Source organism: Ostrinia nubilalis, chromosome 11 (assembly GCF_963855985.1).
Source record: "Ostrinia nubilalis chromosome 11, ilOstNubi1.1, whole genome shotgun sequence".
Classification (NCBI taxonomy): Eukaryota; Metazoa; Arthropoda; class Insecta; order Lepidoptera; family Crambidae; genus Ostrinia; species Ostrinia nubilalis.
This window is the reverse complement of record NC_087098.1, coordinates 15,729,915-15,755,172: the sequence shown is the minus strand read 5'-3', so window position 1 is coordinate 15,755,172 and position 25,258 is coordinate 15,729,915. Positions and strand designations below refer to the sequence as shown.

The window sequence follows — 25,258 nt, the reverse complement described above, 5'->3', positions numbered from 1 at the left end:
TTAAACTAATGGCTTTGAAACCTACTGCATCGAATTAAATTATGGTTTTAACTCTTGGATAAAGTTTGAGCAGGTGTGCACAATATTGTTACGGTGAAAGTTGCGAATCTTATGCACGTTGAATGGGTAATTTTGCAGATTACCCAGGCATACCAGGCATTTCATGACTACCTATGTAGGTATGTCTTCTTTGAAATTATTTAGTTAACCTGAATATTGAAGAAGACAGGGATGATAGAGTAGAGTACCTAGTTGTTGAAATACTTTTGATATCCATAGATTTTGAGTTGAAAAAATATTAATTTTGGTCCTTTACTCAATTGACTAATATACATAATATAGGCACCTATTAACCTTTAACTATAGTCGTGAAAAAATAATCACACTCCCATGGACGTCGGGTCTCACAGACCCCTAAAATTCTTCATAATTTCATATCTGAACCAATTTGAATTTATCAAAGAGTTGATATATATCTAATAACTATTAATAAAGGATCTAGTAGTAAATGTAATCAATTTTTAATCATTATTTAATTATTTTTTGGCAAATTTAAAAAACATAGACATTTTTCAGTGTTAATTGACTTAACATCACATATAGGCTCCTTAATTACAGTCGATTAATAATAAATCAAACTAATATTTTTTTCCTTGCTAATTAATAACCGTGTAACATAAAAACATAAACAGAATTTCTGAAAGACATAAAATAAAGATTTTGACAAGGGTTAAACTTACAAAAATTATAAACAGTGGCCTAGAACACTAAAGACAAATTATCTCTACAGGCATGTGTCATCTTTCTTTGAGAGCTTTGGTAGGCAAAATATACACCATTCAGAATCGGAATCTGCAGCAATGGTACCTTCTAAGACATCTAAACTCAAAAGAAGGATCGTCTACAAGTAAAACCTTACTTCTGGAATCTTACTTAGATAGTTGGGCTAATAATATAGCTGATGTACTCAGATACTTTCTACCATTATGTATTCTTAAACTAAAACAATTTACAACATATTATAATGATATACTATAAAAAAATTATAGTTGACAAGTCACATCCATACAAGTATGTTTGTATGGAAATTATAGTCATCGGGTCTCCCAGACCCCGATAAAAGTTTGGATGGTTATTACTCACGTAATAAGTGCCGAAAGACGCGATTTTATGCCTCCTCGGTCCTAACACAGTTAAAACTGAAGCTACTGAGATGGTCGAGAGCAGCACGTGGTGGGAAGGTATTTAAACCGAGAAATTGAAAAGGTGGGTGGGCCTCTGAGACCCGACGTCCATAGTTAAAGGTTAAAGCACTTATTTAAATAGTGTTTGGACTGTTTTATGTGTTAATGAATGTGTATTTATTTCCAAAAAATATTTGAGAAACTATGACTTTTATTTCCTTTATGTTTTCCGAGCACTTAGTTTTTACAAAATGACGTTGATGTGTATGTCCAAAAATGTTAATCCTGTGGAGACGCCTCTTGGTTCCACTTCATTCACATTTGACGTGTATAAATAGTTTTGACTGGGTGTTTTCTATGTATAATAAGTATGTATTTACAAAAAAAAGTATTTAACTATGTTTATATCCGTTGTCTAGTACCCATAGTACAAGCTTAGCTTAGTTTGGGACTAGAAGCGCAGTGTAAAATGTCCAAAGATATTTATTATTTATTTATTTATTAAGTTTATAAATTAATTGTGAAAATTTTTAACGCGTATCCCGCACAATATCTCAAAATAATATCGCTTCTATTATGTCTAAGTATACTCGTGAGCTAAAAGTGGTTTGAAGACCCATCAATCAAGTCGATCGACGCGCCGGCAGTGATGTATGCGGTAAACACCATAACCACGAGCCTTTCACGTAAATAACCTAAGTATCGAGAAAAGGGTTAAATTAAAGCAAAAAAGTAATCCTGATGCTTTTTGTTAGGGATTAATAACGACTCTTTGTAAGGGATCAACATCATCTAAAAATCGTATTTATTTGACTTTCTCAATTAGATTGTAACAACCTATTGGTTAATTAATTAATTTTTGTGGTCTTATTATTACAAAACCTGTTGGAGTAACAGAATCAGATTAGACAGGTCGTTTTAGAATTCGAATATCTGTTTATACCACTCGTGATTTATAAAACTCTTTTTGAATTTTACTATAAATTGCAGACGTTCAAAGGCTTTCTTAGAAAATGGGGCCATGATCATTCTCAAAGTCAAAACAATCTATTTATCGAACACAAATAGTTCGCCGAAAGTTCGGCGTGAAGTCGAATTAAGGGCGGCATCTGGGAGATTTGGCTTCTTTTGTTGCTAAGAGCTTTTTTTAGTGGAAAAAGAACATTAAGCTAGAAAATTAACAATTACCATGAGTTTTGAATGAATTACAATTAAATTATACAAGAAGTAAAACTTTATTTTTATGCATTAGTCATCATCATCATCATTTCAGCCATAGAAAATCCACTGCTGAACATAGACCTCCCCCAATGATTTCCATGTTGATCGATTGGTAGCGGCCTGCGTCCAGCGCCTTCCTACTACTGTGGGAGACGAATCGAACGCCTCCTCACATTAATTTAGCTGAAGTAGATTTTATACAAATTACAGGCGGCTTTCAATAAACAAATATATTTACAATTGACTATTTACAAAAGCATAAAAGAAATAAAATTAACAATCCGAATAAAATCAAAAGAGCCAGTCGTGGGGAAGTGTCAAAGTGACAACATAAAATCTTCTTTTTTCTTGCCGGCCAGGAGCGCGCGGCACGGAGCGTCGCGGGCAGACCGATGAGTTTGCATTGTGGCGTACATAGATCGCCACAGTACTCCCCCGCCAGACCGTAACTACGGTCGGTAGAAGTCTGGATACCTCACTATTCTGCCGCTGGAGGTCTATCTGACATTTTCTTCATTGGCGTCTGGAATCTCGGCCTCTCTTGAATTCTGTGTTACATATGCTGGCTTAAGTCTGTCTATAGAGACGTTCACCTCCTTTGTGTTGATGTCCAGAGCATAAAACTTTGGTTGTCTCTTGATTACTCTGAATGGACCAGCATATGGAGGTTCCAATGATGTCCTGAGGCGATCTTGCCGGACGAAAACATGCGAACTGGACTGAAGATCTCGTGGAATATAGAAAGATGAAGTGGCATGCCATGAAGTTGGCCGTGGGGTGAGCTTGGCCATGTACGCGCGAAGCCGGGTTGCGTATTGCGTGACATCGGCAGTTTTGTAATCATCCCTCGGACTCAGGAACTGACCTGGGAGGCGAAGAGTTTCGCCATACACCAACTCAGCAGGGGATGATTGAAGATCCTCTTTAAAAGCGCTGCGCATGCCCAGCAAGACCAACGGAAGAGCTTCATGCCACTGCGAAGGAGCTTGACACATGATCGCCGCCTTGAGTTGTCGATGTAGACGCTCGACGATGCCGTTCGCCGCAGGGTGGTAGGCGGTCGTGCGGAAGTGGTGCGCACCAACCATGGCAGCAAGGGCCTCGAAGAGGTGGCACTCAAATTGACGGCCGCGATCAGTGGTTATTCGCTCGGGACAGCCAAACCTGGCAATCCAACCCGACACGAGGGCGGCAGCGCAGCTCTCCGCAGTGATGTCCTGAAGTGGATACGCCTCAGGCCATCGGGTAAATCTGTCGATGACAGTAAGTCAGTACCTGAAACCAGAGGATGGAGGCAACGGCCCAATAATGTCGAGATGAATGTGAGTGAATCGTGAAGATGGTGTGGGAAATGAAGAAAGTGGCGAATGAGTATGACGTGATACTTTACTTTTTTGGCAGCTAATGCATTGCCTAGCCCACTCTCTACAATCTTTGCGAATCCCTGGCCAAACAAAGCGTTGAGAGACCAGTCGCACCGTAGCTGAACTTCCGGGATGATGAAGGTTGTGCAGCATGTCAAAAACTTGCCTTCGGAAGTGAGGAGTGACAAATGGACGTGGAATAGTCATAGAAGTGTCACAGTAAACAGGTATGTCACTGTACGTGGTCGGCATCTTTTGAAGCTTGAGGGAAGAACCGTGAAGCAGCAGATCTTGCAGTTCAGGGTCATGCTCCTGAGACTGCGCAAATTTCTGGTAATCCAAAGGTAATGTGAGTTCTTCAACTCGGGAGAGGGCATCAGCGACAACGTTTTCAGGACCAGGAATATATCGAAGATCAGTAGTGAACTGCGCAATAAAATCCAAGTAACGAAATTGCCTAGGTGAGCACTTATCTTTGGCTTGAGAAAAGGCAAAGGTTAGCGGCTTGTGGTCGGTGAACACTGAAAACGTTCGGGCCTCAACCATGTGCCGAAAGTATTTGATTGCCTCGTACACAGCTAACAACTCACGGTCGTAAGGGCTATACTTTGTCTGCGAAGGACTTAGCTTGTGCGAGTAGAAAGCCAGAGGCTGCCAACCCTTACCAGCACGTTGCTGTAGAACTGCTCCAATAGCCGACTCTGAAGCGTCGGTCACTATTGCGAGATCAGCTGTAGGATTGGGATGAGCAAGGAGTGCGGCTCGAGAGAGTGAAGACTTGCAGTTCTTGAAAGCCTCTTGCAGCTCGGGTGTCCACTCGACAGGGTGTGCGCCTTTGACCTTCGGACCAGCGAGTAAGGCGTTCAACGGTGCTTGAAAACGAGCTGCATTGGGAATGAAGCGACGGTAAAAATTCAACATTCCTAGAAAGCGTCGAAGTTCCTTCACAGTCTTAGGTGGTGAGAAATCTTGAATTGCTTGCACCTTAGTTTCAAGTGGTTTAGTGCCAGCAGCAGACACAGTGTAACCTAGGAATGTAACCTTGTCCTGTCCAAAAGTACACTTTTTGGTGTTCACCAAAACTCCATAACGCTTCAGACGCTCAAAAAGCTGACGCAGGTGGATTTTGTGCAGCTCTGCTGATGAGGAGAACACTAAAATGTCATCAAGGTACCCATAGCAGAAATCTAGACCTAGAAGGACTTCATCCATAAATCGCTGAAAAGTCTGTGCAGCGTTTCTCAAACCAAAAGTCATAAACGGGAATTCGTACAGGCCGAAAGGTGTTGTGATTGCGGTTTTTGGAATATCGTCAGGATTTACAGGAAGTTGATTGTACGCTTTGACAAGGTCGATCGTAGAAAAGATGGTACAACCCGCAAGCTGGTACGAAAAATCGTGAATGTGGCGAATTGGATATCGGTCCGGGATTGTTCTTGAATTAAGCGCTCTGTAGTCTCCACACGGTCTCCAACCATCGTCCTTCTTCTTCACCAGATGTAGAGCTGATGACCAAGCGCTTTCAGACCGTCTAGCCACACCGCTAGCTACCATGTCCTCGTACTCTTTCTTTGCAATCTGCATACGAACAGGATCGAGACGGCGAGGTCTGCGTGAAACAGGTGGGCCGGGAGTTGTTCTGATAAAGTGCAGCGTATTGTGTTTGGGAGGAGAATGAATTCCAGCAGGACGAGTGATTTCCGGAAATTCTGATAAAATCTGATGATATTCTGACTCGGAATTACTACCTGAAGGCACTTTGACAGAAGCGACGTCATCATTTCCAGATGAAAAAGCAGCTACGGAGAGCGATGTAACTCCGTCAACTAATCGCTTATTTCGGCAATCGACAAGTAAGTTGTAGTAGCTAAGGAAGTCGACTCCGATAATAGGCTTGGAAACTTCGGCCACAATAAAATTCCATACAAAATCTCGTCGAAGCCCTAAGTTTAGCTGCAGTCTGATTGGACCATACGTATGGATCACCGAATTATTAGCTGCAGCGAGGTCAAACGTCGTCTTAGTGCAGGGTGTCTTGACAAAATAATGATCGTGGGAAAACACACAAGTCAGAACCAGTGTCCACTAGAAACTGCATTTTCGAAGCATGATCAGTTACAAATAGACGGCCTGTAGCAGAAGGGCAGTCGTTGGCCGCTACTTGCGACCGCCCTGACAGTTTTCCACCTTGAAACTGCACGGCTGCTTGCACTTGTTTGCCTTGACGCCATAATTGAAGTGATAAAAACAATGCGGGTGATCAGCAGGAGGTTGACGAGGTTTTGTTGATCCAGCACGAGATCGATCACAGCAGTTCATACAAGGTTCAGACGGAAACCTTTCCTTTGCATTGATTCTGCTCGCCAAGGAAGCAACTTGCTCAGCCATCCTGGCTCAACTTGCTGCCTCGTGTCACCGGACGACGAAGAAGTAGAAGCCGTAGCCGCTGAGGCGCTAGCCAGCTGAGGAGTTACAGGTGCAATCTCAAAGACTCTATCGGCCAACTCACCGAGTTTGTCCGCAGGAAGATCTATTTGCGACGCTATAGCTGTCTGGATATTTAGAGGTAATCTGCTAGACCACAATGTAATGAGGAAATCCATGGGGACCGTAGGGCCAGCCAAGCTCCGCAGGTGACGCAAGAACTGCGAGGGCGTCCGATCACCGAGCTCCTCGTGCGTCAACAGCTGCTTATAGCGTTTCTCCGGTGTCGGTGAGAGGCGTTTAATAAGTTCCTGTTTAAGTTTACCATACTTATTCTCAGCCGGGGGGTCAGTTATGATGTCTCGTACTTCAATTGCAAACTGACGATCAAGTTGAGAAACGAGGTAATGAAATTTCGTTTGATCGCTGCTAATACCAGACACGGCGAACTGCGCTTCTAGTTGCGCAAACCATAACGCAGGCTCTTCGAGCCAGAAGGGCGGTATTCGAATTCCGACTTTAAAAACTTCTTCCGTAGAGTCGTTCATTTTGTAAAATAAAAATTATAAAAAATATTCACCGCTTGCAGCAAGCCCCAGCCTTATATAGCAACGTAGCGCGTAGTAGATTGAAACGTTTTTCTTGCGTCTTCTTGTATACGGGGTCACCAATATGTGGGAGACGAAACGAACGCCTCCTCACATTAATTTAGCTGAAGTAGATTTTATACAAATTACAGGCGGCTTTCAATAAACAAATATATTTACAATTGACTATTTACAAAAGCATAAAAGAAATAAAATTAACAATCCGAATAAAATCAAAAGAGCCAGTCGTGGGGAAGTGTCAAAGTGACAACATAAAATCTTCTTTTTTCTTGCCGGCCAGGAGCGCGCGGCACGGAGCGTCGCGGGCAGACCGATGAGTTTGCATTGTGGCGTACATAGATCGCCACACTACCTTTATGATGTTGTCGGTCCACCTTGTGGGTGGACGTCCCACAATGCGTTGCGTATGCATTAGTATTCTAATCTAAATTAATCAATACCATAAACTATGTAGGTAGGTAGGTGTTGGTGACCCTGTTGGGTATTGCAATTTTATCAGTACTTTTTTTTCCAATTTCACACAGCGCCGGCTAGCCCCAAAATAAGCAACTCAATGCTTGTGTTATGGGTGCTAGCTTAACAGATATACTACTTATAAACTTTTTTATTTTTTTTATTAAATACATACATATTATACATATTTACACCCAGACCCGTCACAGAAATTAAAATTCATCATTTCAATTTCTGCCCGGCCGGGAATCGAACCCGGGACCTCTCGGCATAGTAGTCCGTTCTGAACCACTACACCAAACGGCCGACAATTATTCTGATATTGCATAATTATGTGAGATATTATTGGCCGTGGCCCTTTCATCTAGATATTTTACTTTACGCAAAGCAGCAGAGACTGTGTACTCTAATTTTCTCCTCATAATCTTGTTCCATCAAAGTGGGTAAAACATTTTCGCCGAGAATAATCAAAATGTAGCCCACAAATTTTTGATAGCTTGTCAGTATGTCAAAATGAGAAATACCGATACATCAATACAGTGACCTCAGCGAGGCAATATCGAAAAGGCTTTGACATAATACCGAGGGACAGTGTAGAGTGGGACAGTAGGGCCACTGTCATCGTAACAGCCAATTGCAGTCCACTGCAAAGACTTGTGTCTGTTTGTTTTCATTATATCAAACAGTTTCTAGCTTGTTTATTTAGCCTTTATTAAGATTAAGTGAGCAAACGTTTCAGCGTTTCAACATTTGAAGGTTGACTATGGAGTGTTGGCTTCAAAAAGTATTTTTTGTGACCCCTTGTATAATAATAATTTAAAATTAAGAAAGAATTAATATAAATAAAGAAATAATAATAATAATAAAGTACTTATATTGTTAGATTGAAGAATTGAACTCTCACGACTCTAAGGCTGAGTTGCACCACCCAACTTTAACGGTAACTATAACGTTAACCGGTGCTTTTTGTATGGAGTTTGACAGATTTTTGACGTTTGTCAAAGTTAAAGCAAGATGGTGCTGCAACCCAGCCTTAGAGATTCAGAGATTCTGGAGAAGGGACTCATCGTGTAAAATCAGTAGGTAAAGTAAATTAATAATGAACCATACAATTTAATGAGCATTATTCAATGTATGAATTTTTGTAGCTATCGCAATAGACCATTCCAAACCTTCTGTGCATCTTTTATTTAAAACTAAAATCCAGGCCATCGGTCCCAGTAGAATATTACATTTTCTTTAAACGAATCTAGTATTTGAAATGAACAATTTTCTTTGCCCCTTAGTTTTATAATGTCGTCCAAACTTTGTAAATTCATATCTGAAATAAATAAATCTCGTCTACTCATACTAGATTAATGTAAATGACAGTGATAAATTGAAATAACAAAACTAAGTAACAATATTTTGGAAAAAAAATTGATAATTCTATGGAAGTAAAGTTGTTAAACTTTAGAAAACTTATTTTGACCTTTTACAATTAAAAAAGCAAAATATTTTTTGGTTCGTTCGATCGTTCGTTTCAGCCGAAAGACGTCCACTGCTGCACAAAGGCCTCCCCCAAGGATTTCCACAAAGACCGGTCCTGCGTCGCTCGCATCCAGGCACCTTCCGCGACCATCACCAGATCGTCGGTTCACCTAGTGGGAGGCCTGCCCACGCAGCCTACGTCTTCCGGCTCGTGGTCGCCACAATGTTTTTTGATATGAAACCTTATTTCAACCTTTTAATGCAGCACTTAGATGAAACAAATGATGTAAAGATGGTTTCAGTACATGTCTTGTTGGTTATCCTATTAAATAAATTAAACAATAAAATAAATGAAAATAGGGTGATAACAACAAGGTACAACTCATTAAGCAAATCTCAGTTAACGCGCACCCTTAGAAATATAAATCCAGTTGACTCCACCTCCAAGCCATTTTCATGTAAACAAAACGGCGTAGACAACATTTTCGGCTTGTTTACTTCGCAATTATGGCAATATCCAGACTTATTGTTTTCAAAACAATTGAGTTGAAGTTATTTATATGCGCGACAACTACAACGTAATGGCAAACAGTATAGCTACTTATTTTTGTAAACAACCTAAAGTTATTGTGGTGATCCGGCTCGAAGGACCAGGAAAATGTGGTGGACTGCAGTGGACTGTATGCGTTTGTGTGTGTTCGAGAGCGCTGACCGGACGATGATGACTGCCGTTGAGAGCTTGCCCTTACTATGTCAGGCGTAGTAGGTGCTACTTGCAGGAATAAAACCACTATTTCACTTGCTGAGACTTCTCGCGTTTATTATTCGCTTCCTTTTCTCAGTTCTTGCTTCTTCAGATCACTTGTTGCTTGGAGCACTTGTTCTCTGAACTGAACAAAACATTAACTTTAAATAAACTTAACTACCGGAGCGCCTCGCTCCGTATTTATAGGGCCCCGGGCTATATCCATCCCTTTCTCTTCCGATATTCCTGTCTCTGTCTCTCATGTTCTGGAACATAGTTCTGGAATGTTTGAAGCGAGAGGTCCGATGTTGCCGTCCCGTTTCTTTTTCTCTCGAATATTCCAGAAGTGTGTGGAAGAGTATTTGATGTGCAAGCGAGATGAGAGATAATGTGAGAAAGAGATGGAATGTTATTTATACCTAATCGACTCTAATTGATTATTTTACAACATTTTCTGACTGTTAACGTTGCTAATCAATTCTAATTAATGATTTAGCGTATTTCCTTAGTTGACGTCGCTAACAGTCTCCCCCGCAGTGCGAAGCACTCCCTCTTCCGGATGCGACGTCTTGGCAGGAACCAGGACTACCACTCGTCGCGTCGGTCGCCGTAGCACTCCTCCGGGTGTTCGCACGTCGAGGACTCGTACTCTTCCGTCCGGACCGGGGTATACCCTCTGCACTTCCCCTCGTGGCCAAGTGTTCCTTGGAAGCGATACGTCGACTATAAAAACGACGTCACTGACTCGAGGGTCTTCTGTTTCCCGTCCGGCTGTCTTCCTTGGCATCAAAGTTGGCAGGTACTCTTTTAGCCATCTTTGCCAGAAGCGCTGCGTTGTCCTCCAGTTCGCCTTCCCGATAAGGTCGCGGTCCTTGAACACGCCCGGTGCCATTGCTGCGCAGGATCTTCCGTTCGGGAAGTGGTTCGGTGTGAGTCTTTCTTCGTCGTTGGGATCCGCTCTGATACAGGTAAGTGGACGCGAACTCACAATGTGTTCCGCTTCGAGGAGGAGCGTGTGCAGGACTTCTTCCGGTGATGTCTTTTCTTCCAGGACGGCCATTAGTGTCGTCTTCACCGTGTGGACGCTTCTCTCCTAGGCGCCTCCCATGTTGAGACATCCAGGTGGGATGATCATCCAACTTCTTCTTGATGGGATGCTTGTGCGCCTGATGCCCTCTGTTGGTCTTCTCCAGGACGCTGCGAGCCCGTTTGTCGGCGTTGTTGCATGGCCGACGTGGTTCCACTCCGATGTCCTCTTTCTCGAAATGTCCATGAACCAGGGCTTCTTTTCTGTCTTCCACTAATCTGCTGTGGTGCACTAATTTCACTGGATCTCTTCTTCCAGCGTTAGATCCATGCAGAACCCATCCAAGGCTGGTCAAAGAGGCAACTGGTTCGGAGGCCTTCCCTCTGCGTAGTCTCCGTGTGACTATCAGCCCCCAATTGTCTTGCCCAATCAGAAGTCTAGGTACTTCTTTGTCGTAGACCAGTTTCTTCTTAATTTTCTTCAGGTGTTTCCAGTTCTGAAGCATTCCTTCTTCGACACCTTGCTTCGTCAGCTTCAAGTTGTCGATAGTTCTCGCTTCCATGTTGAATTTATTTCTACAATAGACCCCCTTGATCTTCATGTTGATCTTCTGGGAGTTGCTCTTCACCATTCCGTTCCCCCCGACCATCTCGACAGTGATGGCTTCCGGTTTCCCTTGCGCCCCAATCTTCTTCGCTACTGATGAGTCCAGCAGCGTGACGGTGGACCCTTCGTCCAGGAGCGCGAGCACTCTTGCTGTCCCCTTGGGCCCGTAGAGGTTTACCGGCGTCATCTTTAAGTAGGCCCTTCCGCAGCTCGTGGTGTGTACTGACGACACAATTCCTTCGGCGGGCTTCTCTTGAGTCTACGTTGCTGCGGACTTCTCCGAGTGAAGACTGGTGTGATGCCACCTCGTGCACTTCTTGCACGGCTGTGCCCGGCATGTGTTTCTTGCGTGCTTGAAGCGCAAGCATTTGAAACACATTCTTGCCTTCTTCGCCATTTCCCATTTTTCGTCTACACTGGATTCCCTGTACCTCTTGCACTCGTACAGCCAGTGATCTTCTCGGCATTCTGGGCACTTCTTCACGTCGGTCTTCTGATCTTCGTAGTATCCCTCCGCTTGTGGGACGTGGTGGATCGGCCTCTTGAACGTGTTCCTCTTCTGATCCCAGGACACTTCTGGGGGAGCGTAGTCGCTGTTCATATCTGCTTCAACTTCCATGAAGTCGTACATGAGTTCGAGCGCTGGTTTTCCCTCTGCCCGGCGCTCACGTTGGTAAATGAGCCACTGAGACTTCATGGTCGGCGGCATCTTCTCTATAAGACACTCCACGGCCCCCGGTGCACACAAATATTCCGTCTTCCCGAGTGCCCTGATGGTGGCCACGGCATTGCGGACTCGGCTGGCAAACATGCAGATCTCCCCCGATGACTCGTTGACCCTTGGCAGCCTTTCCATCTTCTTCAACTCCGCCAGGGCTATCGCTCCAGGTCTGCCGAACCGGACCTCCAGGCTCTTCATCAGCTCTTCCGGATCCTCGGCGGTGAACAGGAGGCTCTTGACTGCCTCCCTCGCGTGCCCCTGGAGACACCTTCGAAGTCGCGCCAAATTCTGTGCCGGCGTGAAGGAGCGCGCGGTGTCTTATACGACCTTCTGAACGCGAGCCATTCTTCACATGCGCCATTGAAACTTGGGAGGTCGACCAGTTGTCTCGTGAGGCCACCCTCTGCCCTCTGTGACAGCTTGGTGATGGCCATGGCCAATTCTTGAATATCGGTCCTCCCTTCCGAAGTTAGTGGCTGCGGCGGCGGCGTCGGCGGCAACACTTGCGGCGGCAACGGCGGCAACACTTGCGGCGGCGACGGCGACGACGGCAGCGGTAGAACTTGCGGCGGCGGCGGTAGAACTTGCGGCGGCGGCGGTAGAACTTGCGGCGGCGGCGGCAGCGGCGCGGCGGTCGGCGGCGGCGGTAGCGGCTGTGGTTTCGGCGGTACCTTCTCGGCGATGATGCTCGAGTGGTCCGGCCAATCTTCGATCTGCATTTGCCTGTACTGCACTTCTTCTGGATCCTCTTCCATGTCGGAATCCAATTGGGCCAACTCCAATTCCGCTTTGGCAACTTCCAGTTCCTGGCGGGCCACTCTTAATTTGGCCTCTATTTCTGCCCTTCTTCTTGACGAGCGGACGGAGCGCGTGTCTTGATTCACTCGTGACAGTCGTGGCGTTTGTTCAAGTACTTGCGGCGTGGGTGGCGCGTACTGTCCTTCAACAGTCGGCACGGTGGTCACCGTAGTCGCGGGAGTCGCGGCGGCAGCGTTGGCGGCGGCGGCGGCGGCGGCGGCACGTCTCTTCTCTGCTTCCGCGATACGGGCCCTTAGTGCTTCGTGTGGCTTCGTGACGTCGGCGGTTATCTCCTCTGTGTAGGAGCGCGGTGCTGGTTCCCCTCTTCCCAAATTCACGCCGGGCTCTCCCATAACCCGGGTGCTAACAGCCGGCGCGGCGTGGTCCCTGGCGATGCGCGGTGAGGACGCGCCCCCGGCGGGATACGGGGTCAGCGTTGATGAAGTATCCGTGGTTTTCGTCGGAGTACTTCCTCCATGAACCGGCGGCGACGTAATTCTCCCTGCGGCGGCGGCGTTAGCCGCGGCGGCGGCACCTCGTAGCTTCTCTGACCTGGTGACAGGCATCTTCGCTATTCCCGTAATCCGGCTCGAAGGACCAGGAAAATGTGGTGATCCGGCTCGAAGGACCAGGAAAATGTGGTGGACTGCAGTGGACTGTATGCGTTTGTGTGTGTTCGAGAGCGCTGACCGGACGATGATGACTGCCGTTGAGAGCTTGCCCTTACTATGTCAGGCGTAGTAGGTGCTACTTGCAGGAATAAAACCACTATTTCACTTGCTGAGACTTCTCGCGTTTATTATTCGCTTCCTTTTCTCAGTTCTTGCTTCTTCAGATCACTTGTTGCTTGGAGCACTTGTTCTCTGAACTGAACAGTTATATTTTTTTTTTTTATGTGATAGGAGGCAAACGAGCAGACGGATCACCTGATGGTAAGTGATTACCGTCGCCCATAGACACCCGCAGACCCAGGGGCGTTACAGGTGCGTTGCCGGAAAGTAGCGCTATAAGATATATCTATAAGATGTCAATGAGACTTTGTCCCGTAAGAGTCTTATTGGTATTGTGTATGATTCATATTCCCCCTGCTTCATTCATATGAGTTACATTTTCAAATGAGACACACTAAGCTCCTAATTAGAATAAAAAGTTACTTACACGAGCTTAAGTAGTGATAAATATTATATGACACCCGTATTCACAAACGATCCTTGCCTAAGTGAAGCAGCAAATCGAACGCACAGCGTTGAATAGAGCTTTGTGATTGGTTCGTGTGTCACCCTGTGCGTCCACGCGTACTGTGAGACCTCATAGTAATGTTTGTGAATACGGACGTTAGTCTCCTCTGTAAAAACACGACCGTATATAATTAACCAGAGGCAAATGAAGGGTTTTCTGATCATCTGGCAAAAAATGTTTCAAAATTAAAAATTTAAATAATTTGACTTCATGTCCAAGTCTGGTATGAGTTGACTAATATTAGGTACCTATGCTTCTTTTATTTAAATACGTTGTAAACGTAAACAATGTTTTTACCTAATTTATTTGTTTCTAGAAAAATTCCGAGTATTTATCGCAGCGTAAATACGAAGACATTTATATCCAAAGTAACCGTTCATTAGGGCGGCAGATTGTTTTAAATTATTTTCAAAACAAACGTTATTAAGCCTGAGCTTACCTTCTGTGTTGGGCCTCTAAATAGGAGTTTTAAAATATGTTTCATGTTTTAACAATTATCGACAAAAGAACAAAGATAAAACCATCTTATAAGATTCTAATAGGGCTGCTATTAGATGCTTAAAATTCTCTTAATAATAACTTAAATAAAATTTTCATTAATTCATCGAATAGTAATTTATGTAACTCCAATGATCTCTTAAAGTAGTGGTAGAATTATTGTTCTTATAGGAGAGTTATAAGAACGTTATAAGTTTCTAATTGGTGTCGAAATTGAACATTTCTGTACACTTGTGAACATTTCTGTATCTCGATCACTTGCTATTGGAGTTTTTAAAATAGGTATGAGAAAATCTTCTTTGTTGTTTTTCTCTTTACAATGTGAGGCGTCCACGTCGATTTCATGCAAATACCTACCAAGTGAATTGCCGTTACTTACTTGTAAGATGTGGTGTCAAAGTAAGACTGATGTCAAGATGTCAGACAACTACGCCGTATCAACCGCTGATGGGATTTATTGAAAGACGTGTTTTAGCTGCCGAATGCTTTATTGCACTGATTATAAAAATGTTAAACTACCAAAGTCCCAAATGTAGGTCAGGCGTAGCTGGCCAAAGTGCATGAATAAAAATGCAAGTTAACAATAAATTACTTAGTAATAAAAATGTGCGAGTTGACTCGTACATATTGCCAACTACAAAAAATGTCAAAAACACATAAAATAAAAATAAAAGAAGAAAGTTAAAAAAGAGAGTTTAAAAACCAACATATAAAATTAATTGCATAATTAATAAGGTGTTTATGGTTTAGGTAAATTATCAAATTTAATTGTTCTTGTCATAGTTGGAGAAGTGGCCCTATCGACACTTAACACGGATCCACTCATGTCACGTCCCATCGACACTATTGTGTTCGACCTTTGTTCACTATCATGCACTGCACTGACACTATTAGCACTGGCACTGACACCCTGGCTGCTTCGCAACTCGAGGATGACAGGGCGCTCTTCCTGCGCGCCTCTGTCCCGCCAGCTCGCCAACACGCACCGGCCCTTCAGTTTGCAGCCGATGTAAATGACGACGACGACTATCAGCATCGCCAGTATAGCGTAAATAGTAGAATAGTGTGTGACACTGCTGTTCTGTAGCAGTTGTAAATCTTGCGATTTCAGCACTTCTATTCTTTTGTTTATTTCATCAAATCATCATTCTCCAGGTTATCTAGCACCTTTTCGTTCATGGAGGTGTTTATCATATCGTTAAGAGATGAGGTATATTTAGGCAGGACCGGTATGTCAATGTCCTTATGTATGTACATTTCATTGTAGTAGTCATGTTGAGCATGTATTGTAAATATGTCACCTTTTAGAACGCAGCCTTGGCCGATATCAATGACCCCGTTCCCTTGTAGGTACTTAGTCTCGAGTCCAGCTGGGCACAAAATGCGAACTGAGCATTCTCGGCAACACGAGTATAGCCACGCGCCAGACGATTGTAATTTGATCCACCTGTCGGTACATTGTCTTATCTCTGAACGGCAGTAAGTTTGTTTATTGTTACTTGTGAACAATCTCAATTCACATAATGATTGATCAAAGTGCACATTGTATATGGGATGAGTTTCATAGCATAATAATTTTGAGGTTTTGAATTTTATGCATGAATCCATGTCATTGTCATTTATAGGCATTATTAAGTCCTTTTTCATGTTAAAGGCAATGTAAGTGGTAGATGGGATGTTGTAAATAGTTCTGTCAGACTTTATCCATGGAATAGGGATTATTTTATTAAGCTCGAACAAATCATGACTCAGAAGTGGTATTTTGATCTCTATAATTAAATACCTTTGTGTCACTTTTACGTGGACTTGTAGGAGTTGATACAAATCTCTTATGTTGTCAGTAGGTATAACCAATTCCCCTTGTAATTGGCCTGATATTATGTTTAGCTGATTCTGCAGTTGACTCGGTGATATCAGATGTATGTCAAGTTGCCCATGGTAGATGTTTGTTATGGTGTCAATAAGTGTTTCTTGAATACGTCTCAGGTTGGAAATGATGACATCAGTAGATAAAGCTGTAGTTATAGTTTAGAACATTTTGAGATGATGTGCATTAGCTAATTTGACGTCATTCACTTCTTGGGACAGATTCTTTAACAGCTGATTGATGTATGAAAAATGTTGATTCATGACGACTTCATTTCGTTTCAAAATATTGTTTTCAGCTTCCAGTATCGAAGTTTGGTTTTTCAACATTTTGAACAGATGTTTTTCCGTGTTTCTTACGGCTTCAATATCTTTCTCGTACTGCTCCGCAAATTTGTCATCAAGTACTCCAAACAATGAATTAGCTATATTCCCAATCGCATTAACTAAACCTCTTTTAACACGATTAGTCGCTTTTGTCTGCAGTAAGTCATTATAATGTGTCATTTCGTTTAATTCGTGATCAAATTGTGAAAGTATAGGTTTAAAAGTTTTGTCATCTTGGCAAATTATTTTTAAGTGTTCTACGTATTTGTTGATGTCAGTCATGCTTTGCCAATAATTTGTCATGTTGTAGAAGACGATCATCTTCCACTGCTCCTGTACTACTCTCATGTCAGCTACTTTGTCAAAGTATAAAGTAGTGTCAGTCCCTATCGTCGTAACGTTACTCATTTGTTGAACAGTCGGTGTTATAAATGTCATAAGCAACATGAGTGCTGCTACTAAAAGGTTAGGCCTTTTCCTGGCTCTCCTACTACGACTTTGAGTTTGTGACGTAGTTTTGCTGTCATCGTTTCTGTCAGTCTTAATCGAGTCATGATTGTCACTGTCACATTCTTGTCGCACAGGGAGCTTTGTCAATTTAACAATAGGGCGTTTTATGATCCCATTTTTCGTTTTTAATGTCACTACGCGAACATTCCCATCACTACCAGGATGAACATCAACAATTTTTGCCAATGCCCACTTGGATGGTGGCATGTTGTCCTCGTTAACCAACACAATGTCATTAATTTGTAAGTTAGGTCTGCCCAGATGCCACTTAGTGCGTTTTTGCAGATGATGCAAGTACTCAGCTGACCATTTATGCCAAAATGACTTACGCATTTTTTCGATCAACTGCCAACGAGTATGCGTAGTCATGGGCTCTTCTGGATCAGATAGTGGTGCTGCTAGCAACGGTCCACCGATCAAGAAGTGACCTGGTGTCATAATGTCATCTTCGATATTTTCAGACAGAGCAAACAACGGCCTTGAATTCAAGCACGCCTCTATCTGTGTCAATAGTGTGTAAAATTCGTCAAATGTCAATTTTTGTTCTCCTATTACCCGCTTGAGGTGAAATTTGACGCTTTTTACAGCAGCCTCCCATAGACCTCCAGCACTGGGCCAGGCTGGGGCATTGAAGTGCCATGTCACGCCCATGTCGTTTATGTCACTTAAGCACTCAGTATTGATTACTTTCAATGCTTCTTTAAACTCGTTTGTCAGGACTTTAGCTGCGCCGACAAAATTTGTACCGTTGTCAGAGTACATATGTTTAGGTACTCCGCGACGGGCACACATTCGCTTGAATGCTGCAAGGAATGATGCAGAACTTAAGTCAGCGACGAGCTCTAAATGTACAGCTTTCGTGGAAAAGCAGACAAAGACGGCTATGTAGCCCTTGAGTGTTTTTACACCCCTCCCTTTATTTGCTTTTACATCGACAAAGCCTGTAAAATCGACGCCTGTGTGGGTAAAAGGCTTAGACGGTGTCACTCTCGGCTTGGGTAGATCGGCCATCAGCTGATGCTGCCCTTGTGTGTTAAACCGCTGACACTTCGTGCATTGTCTTATTTGCTTTTTTACCGCTCTGGTGCCACTTACGATCCAGTACATGTTACGACAGTGGGCTAATGTTAGCGATGCACCACCATGCAGCGTGGCTTTGTGGGCTTCGCTGATGATGAGACGCGTCAAGTGTGAGTCATGGGGCATAAGCATAGGATGCTTATTGTCATATGATAACTTTGACTGTTGTAGTCTTCCCCCAACTCTCAAAATGTCATTGTCATCCAGAAATGGGTTTAATGTCAATATAGAACTCTTTGGCTTAAGGTTTTGTTTGGCCTTGAGTCGTAAGATGTCCTCGCTGAAATGTTGCGCTTGTACGGCCTTCACTATCAGCTGAAGCGCCGCTCGCATTTCATCTGAGGTAAGGTGTTCGCTTCTCACTACGTCAGAGCGTCGAGTGCGCGCAATGAAACGTGACACCCAACATATGACTCGGACGGCGTGTGTCAATGAACTATGCTTATTTACGATGTCAAGCACAGTGGGCGATGTCATTAATTGAACTGACAGCGCTTGTTTACGTTTCATGTCAATTTTCGGAGTGTCACATATTTTCATCTCCGGCACGATGTCATTTTTAAGCCATGCAGGGCCTTCCCACCACAATGAGTTATTGGTAAGCTGGGAAGGTGCTATTCCCCTCGTGGCACAGTCCGCCGCATTATCCTCGGACTTTGTGTGTCTCCAGCAAGATGCTGGCATGACGTCAGTTATTTGCTTTACACGATTGGCAACAAACATCTTCCAACGCGTAATGTCACCTTGCAACCACCCAATAACCACCATGCTGTCTGTGTATCCGTATATTTGTAATTGAATATTTGTAGGTATTGATGTCATAATTTTCTGTACTAATTTTGTCAACAATACGGATGCACAGAGTTCTAGACGTGGTAAGCTGACTGGCTTTTTGATTGGTGCAAGTTTTGTTTTGGCGGCAAGTAACCTAATGATCACTTGACCATTGTCATCTATAGACTTAACATATACTGAACATGCTAAAGCCTTTTCTGATGCGTCCGAAAACCCATGTAATTGAATAGGCCTTTCCGTATTTCCAATCCATCTAGGTATTTCGAACTTGTCAATGTTTTTTAAGTCATCTCTCAATTTTCCCCACTCGATTTGTATGTCATCCGCTATGACGTCATCCCAACCAATCCCCGACGACCATGCACCTTGAAACAGTAATTTCGCCTTGATAGTGATTGGCGACAACCATCCCAAAGGGTCAAATAGTTTGGAGATATCGGATAACATCATGCGTTTTGTGTACTTTGTCACATTCATGTCAATGTCATGATCAAGTTTACTTCGGAACTTAAACGAGTCCGTAGTCGGTTCCCATCTAAGCCCTAATGTTGTTGTAGACTCTGCATGTTTAAAGTTTACCACACTTGGGTTTAGTTGTTCATCAGATAGGTGCTCTAGTAGCTCTGATGAGTTGCTGGACCACTTTCGTAAGTTGATTCCAGCACTTTGTAACATGTCAATCAATTGCAACTGTGTTTGCTTTGCTATGTCAAGTTGGTTATGACCTGCCAAAAGATCGTCGACATACACGTTGTTTAATAAAACTTGTGATGCTAACGGGTACCTCTCGGCTTCGTCATTTGCAAGCTGTTTCATAGTTCGTAATGCTAAGAATGGGGCTGACTTAGTCCCATATGTCAAAGTACATAGCTGATACTCTTTAATGGGATCCTGTGGGTGATCTCTCCATACGATCTTTTGAAGATGTTGATCACTTTCATGGACCAGTATCATGCGGTACATCTTTTCACAGTCTGCTGAATAAACGAATCTGAATGTTCTCCAGTTTAAAAGCAGGCTCTGAATGTCATTATGTAATTTAGGTCCGCACTCCATCAGGTCATTTAAACTGTATCCTGATTGAGTTTTAGCTGACGCATTGAATACCACACGTAACTTTGTCGTTGTGGATTCTTGTTTATGAATGTCATGATGTGGTAAAAAACAACTTGGCTCTGTTTTATTTATGCATTGTTTCATGTGCCCCAAAGACACATATTCCTGCATAAACAGTTTATAATTGTCATTCAAATGTTCATTTTTTAACAGTCTGGACTCCAATTGCCTGAACTGTGCCATGGCTTTTGGTTTGGAAGCACCAAGACGTTCGTCAAACTTATCTGTCATAGGCAGCCGTACTTCGTACTGCCCGTTCTGTAATCTCCTTGTGGTGGATACATAAAAGTCCTCACACCACTGTTCTCGTTCTGTCAACCCACTTACGTTATCTGTCACTTCCTCTATCTCCCAAAATCTGGACATATCTTCAACGTTATTAGTTACAACATGACAATTGAACGTAGAAGATACGTTTCCAGACAATATCCATCCCAACTTGGTTTGCTGGGCGATAGGTTCATTTGGTTTACCTCGTAACAATCCACTCATGATTATTTCCGAGTAAACTTTGACGTCAATTAAAATGTCTATTGGCTTTGAAATGTGATACTTTGGATCGGCTAATTGAATATTTTGTAAATAAGAATATTCTATGTTCGATAATGATGTATTTGGCAAGTTATTGACGACCTTAGACATAATGAGGGCCTCTGTAACGAACTCATAATTGTCATAAATAGATTTACAATCCAATGTCACTTTCCCTCTGCCTTTTTTAGCCGCAATACCCACTCCACAAATGGATGCGTTGATTTGTTGACGGCGTAAGCCTAAACGTTGTACTGCATTCTCCGTGATCAAGGTAATTTGTGACCCTTGGTCTAACAGAGCATTTAATGTCATATAGGAACCGTCATAAGCCTTCACCCCTATCTGTACTGTTGTTAATAACATTTCATCACTCTCACTGTCAACATGATTTGCATTCTTTTGTGGTTGCCCTGTAGGGCGCGATGATGAAATATTATTTGTTGAGGTCGATGGCTTATTAGTGTTACAAATAGCATCGTGCAGTAGTGTGTTATGTGCAGCGTTGCAATTTCTGCACCGATTCACTGATTTACAAATACCTAATTCGTGTTTAAATAAGCAGTTATTGCATACGTTATATTTCGCAACAATGTCAAGTTTTGCATCCGGTGTCATACTAATACATTTTTTGCAATTGTATAGCGCATGATCAAAATTACATAAAGGACATTTAAATGATTTGAAATTTGTATGATATGCCCTTGTAAATGTAGGTTTTTTAGAGTTAGAAAAGGACTTATTTAATTTATTATAGTCAGTTTTGTCATTTTTGTTAGTCATATTCTGTTGTTGTGGTTTAGCTATAGGTTCTAAAGCTGTAAATTTAGTTTCTAAAAACGTCATTAGTTCGCCTAAGTCTGCTAATTCTCTCGGTTTTTTCCTCGACTCTTGGTAGTCTCGATAGGTATCACTATCTAGCTTCTTGCATAGCAGGTGAGCAAGAAGTGGACCCCAAGTGTACGTGTCAATCCCCAGGTTGTCAATGGCATGAAAGCACTCTTTGCTGATGTCATGCAACTTTCTGATCTCATATGAAGTTTGCTTTTGAATCGATGGCTGATTTAGGAATACCTCTATCTGTTTAGTGAAAAGCAATTGTTTATTGTTATAGCGTAGGCAAAGAATGTCCCAAGCTGTGTCATAATTGTCAGCCGAAATATGCAGATGCTGAATAAGACGCTCAGCTTCACCTTTCACCTTGCTCTTCAGGTGCTGCATTTTCTGTGACTTGCTTAAGGTGTTATTGAAGTGAATGGCTTCCTTAAAAAGGTCATAAAAAGTAGGCCATTGAGTATAATTGCCAGTAAATGTAGGAATCTCCATCTTTGGTGTGGATTCCTTAAGATGAGCATTAGAAGACAACTTTTGATTCAATTGTCGCTTTATAGTTCTGTACCTAATGTCATTTTCATTATACTCCTCCTCATAACCATGATCCGCCTCCTCTAACAAGTTGTCAATCTGCCAATGTAATTTATCAATAGTTTCCCAACGGGCTTGAATGCTTCTCAATTCGTCCTCTATCTCCCACTTTTCCTCTAATTCATCTAGTACACAATAGTTGATTTGCCTTATAAATGCCTTAAAATTTGTTCTTTGTTGACTCATAAGTTTTTTCAACAAAGATGTATTTTATTTTTTATTTTATTTATTTATATTAGGGAAACAAACAATTTTCATATACAGACAAATAATCACACAAAAAATAGGACAGAAATCAGCAAAGTTTCCACAGTTAAAATTAATACAGAGTGCAGACTAAAAATTAATTGAATAGTAATAAATTATACATTAATTTCTAAATGTCAAATAAATACAATGTCAATTTTATAAAATGTCAAACAGTTAAATTTAATAAAAATTATAAAATGTCAAAAAGTTAAATATTAATAAAATTATATAAAGAAAAACACAATAATTATGTAGGTCAAAATTCAAAGCAAGTTATATATTCAAACATTCTCTCAATTGTTTTTTATAAGATGGTAAGGAAGAATTAAAAATGTCAATCGTGTTAAACCTATTATTATATTCCTTACAAGATCTAGGTACAAAACTGTTGCTAGCATAATTAGTCCTAGTGAGAGAAATAGAAAAAAGTTTTGTAGAACGCGAACTCGTCCGAGGGCACCTAAAACTAATATTACTTAACAAAAAAGAGGAGTCAACATGGTTATTTAAAACTTTGTAGAGAAAGACTTGGTCTTTCTCAATGCGACGGTCTAAAAGAAATGGTACATTAGGAAGTGTTCCGCCAAACTTATCAGCTTTGTAACGTAAGTGTTTTTCAAACTTTTTGTTAATTTTTTCTATTGAGTCAATGTATATTTTGTATTGTGGGTTCCAGACAGATGATGCATACTCCAGAATGGACCTTACGTACGAGTTGTAAAGTAATGAAACTGTAGAACATAGTTTAAAATCTCTTCCCGTTCTTAAAACGAATCCCAGCATTCGGTAAGCCTTAGCAGTCATGATGTCTATGTGTGTTTTAAATGTCAATTTGGAATCTAAATGAACTCCCAGATCTCTCACCTCTGTCACTCTTTTAAGAACTATGTTATTTAGGTGGTAATGATGGTCAATCGGCTTCGCTTTCCGCGAAAACGAGATAGAATTGCATTTATTTGTATTGAGAGTCAAATGATTAAAATTACAATAGGCACAAAGCGCGTCAAGGTCATTTTGCAGTAAAACACAATCGTAAGGTGATTTAATTTGTCTAAAAATTTTCATGTCGTCAGCGTAAATTAGAATGTCAGTGTTTTTAAAAATTGATACGATGTCATTGATAAATAAATTAAATAAAAGAGGGCCCAGATGAGAGCCTTGGGGTACCCCAGAGGATACAGGCACAAACGAAGAGCAGAAACCTTTGATGGTAACCGCTTGACTCCGCTGCTTCAAGTAGGACTCAAACCATCGCAGAAGGTCGCCATGAATACCCATGTCACTAATCTTTTGAACGAGAGTCGAATGCGGGATCTTGTCAAAAGCTTTGGAATAATCTGTGTACACAGCATCTATCTGGTAACCCTTGTCCATTGCCACTGAAACTCGGTGAACAAATTCACAAAGATTGGTTTCTGTTGATCTTTTATTAATAAAGCCATGCTGTTGAGGTACAATTACAGGCCTCAAAATTGGATAAATTACATCGTAAATAATTTTTTCGAATAGTTTAGGTATGGTACTAATTTTAGAAATTGGCCTATAGTTTTGAACATTGTGTCTATCGCCAGACTTGTAAATCGGAACGACATGACACTGCTTCCATAAATCGGGCATTGTACCCTTAGCCAAGGATAAATTAAATAAAATACATATAGGGTAAGCCAAAGATTTGCTACAAAGTTTGAGAAAGATGGGTGGAATGCCATCAGGCCCACACCCCTTAGTTATATCAAGTAATTTCAAGTATTTCTCCACCGTGTCTGCAGCGATATCAATAGTACTAATCACTTTTAATGGATTTGAATCGTTTAAGAGTCCAGCCTGTAGATTCAGTTTGCTCAGAAGTGAAACATTTTGTGTCAGAAGTACTAACTTTTGGCTCAAAGTTAGCAATTAAGTTTCTAGTGCTATGATAATATTCCCGTACTCGATTATACACCCCTTTTGTGTAATAATCGTGGGATTGATCTACAGCTGTCATAAGATATTCGTGATTATTTTGGAAATCTTTCCAATGTACATCTAATGCCTCTAACCTCTTAGCGATATATTCTGCTGTCTTTCTGTCACCTGAATCTTTTTGAAGTTTGAGTTAACTTTTTCAATTAACGTAATAAGTTCCTGTTGTTTGGCGATAATAGCCTCCATTGTAGTCAATGATCAGTTAAAAATAATAATATGGAACAGTCTTACTTGTGTATGCTGCTGTCACTGCGGCTGCTGATACCTTGGCGATGCTGATTACCGTAGCTGGTTGCACGCTCCGTCCCGTGGTGTCGAAGTGCTCGACGACTGCAGACGTGGTATGCCGCTCTGATGTCAATGTCACGCGCCTCGCAACTGATGGCGAAGCTATCCTGCTTGTCACGATGTATTCAACCCCTCTTCCGAAGGATTGCACACTTAAAATGTCAAATTGTCAAATGCACTGTATAGTACACGTGTCACTGGTATACTTTACTAAGCCACACACGAGTCACTCCCGTAACGCAAAGTTCAGCAAAGTATTCTATCGCCGAAATGTCCCGAATTTGAACTCCTCGCGCGATAGATCAAACTCTCGAAGGACCAATGTAAGATGTGGTGTCAAAGTAAGACTGATGTCAAGATGTCAGACAACTACGCCGTATCAACCGCTGATGGGATTTATTGAAAGACGTGTTTTAGCTGCCGAATGCTTTATTGCACTGATTATAAAAATGTCAGAACTACCAAAGTCCCAAATGTAGGTCAGGCGTAGCTGGCCAAAGTGCATGAATAAAATGCAAGTTAACAATAAATTACTTAGTAATAAAAATGTGCGAGTTGACTCGTACATACTTTTAGACTAGGCGCAGACGCAGTAGACCATCGATTTTTAGTTGGCTGATAGTTGTGCCCGATTTTAAATTGTATGAAGAATCGGCCAAATCAAATCGGTGTAATGTGCGCACTTCCATACATGCCCATACCTATCAACTGCCCGACTAAACTATCGGCCGACAAAAAATCGATGGTC

At 42.0% G+C, this 25,258-nt stretch overlaps 2 protein-coding genes across 2 annotated transcripts; both read right to left on the bottom strand.

The window, feature by feature from the left end:
* Positions 1-6,084: 6,084 nt before the first annotated feature.
* On the bottom strand, positions 6,085-6,741 carry LOC135075999 (uncharacterized). The gene has a single exon (XM_063970444.1). It carries the CDS (start codon positions 6,739-6,741, stop codon positions 6,085-6,087), a length of 657 nt encoding a protein of 218 aa, XP_063826514.1.
* Positions 6,742-15,486: 8,745 nt separating this feature from the next.
* LOC135075998 (uncharacterized) lies at positions 15,487-20,544 on the bottom strand. Its single transcript, XM_063970443.1, has 2 exons — positions 17,391-20,544; positions 15,487-15,728 (listed from the first exon to the last, which is right to left on the bottom strand). Exons 1-2 carry the CDS (start codon positions 20,542-20,544, stop codon positions 15,487-15,489), a joined length of 3,396 nt encoding a protein of 1,131 aa, XP_063826513.1.
* Positions 20,545-25,258: the final 4,714 nt, after the last annotated feature.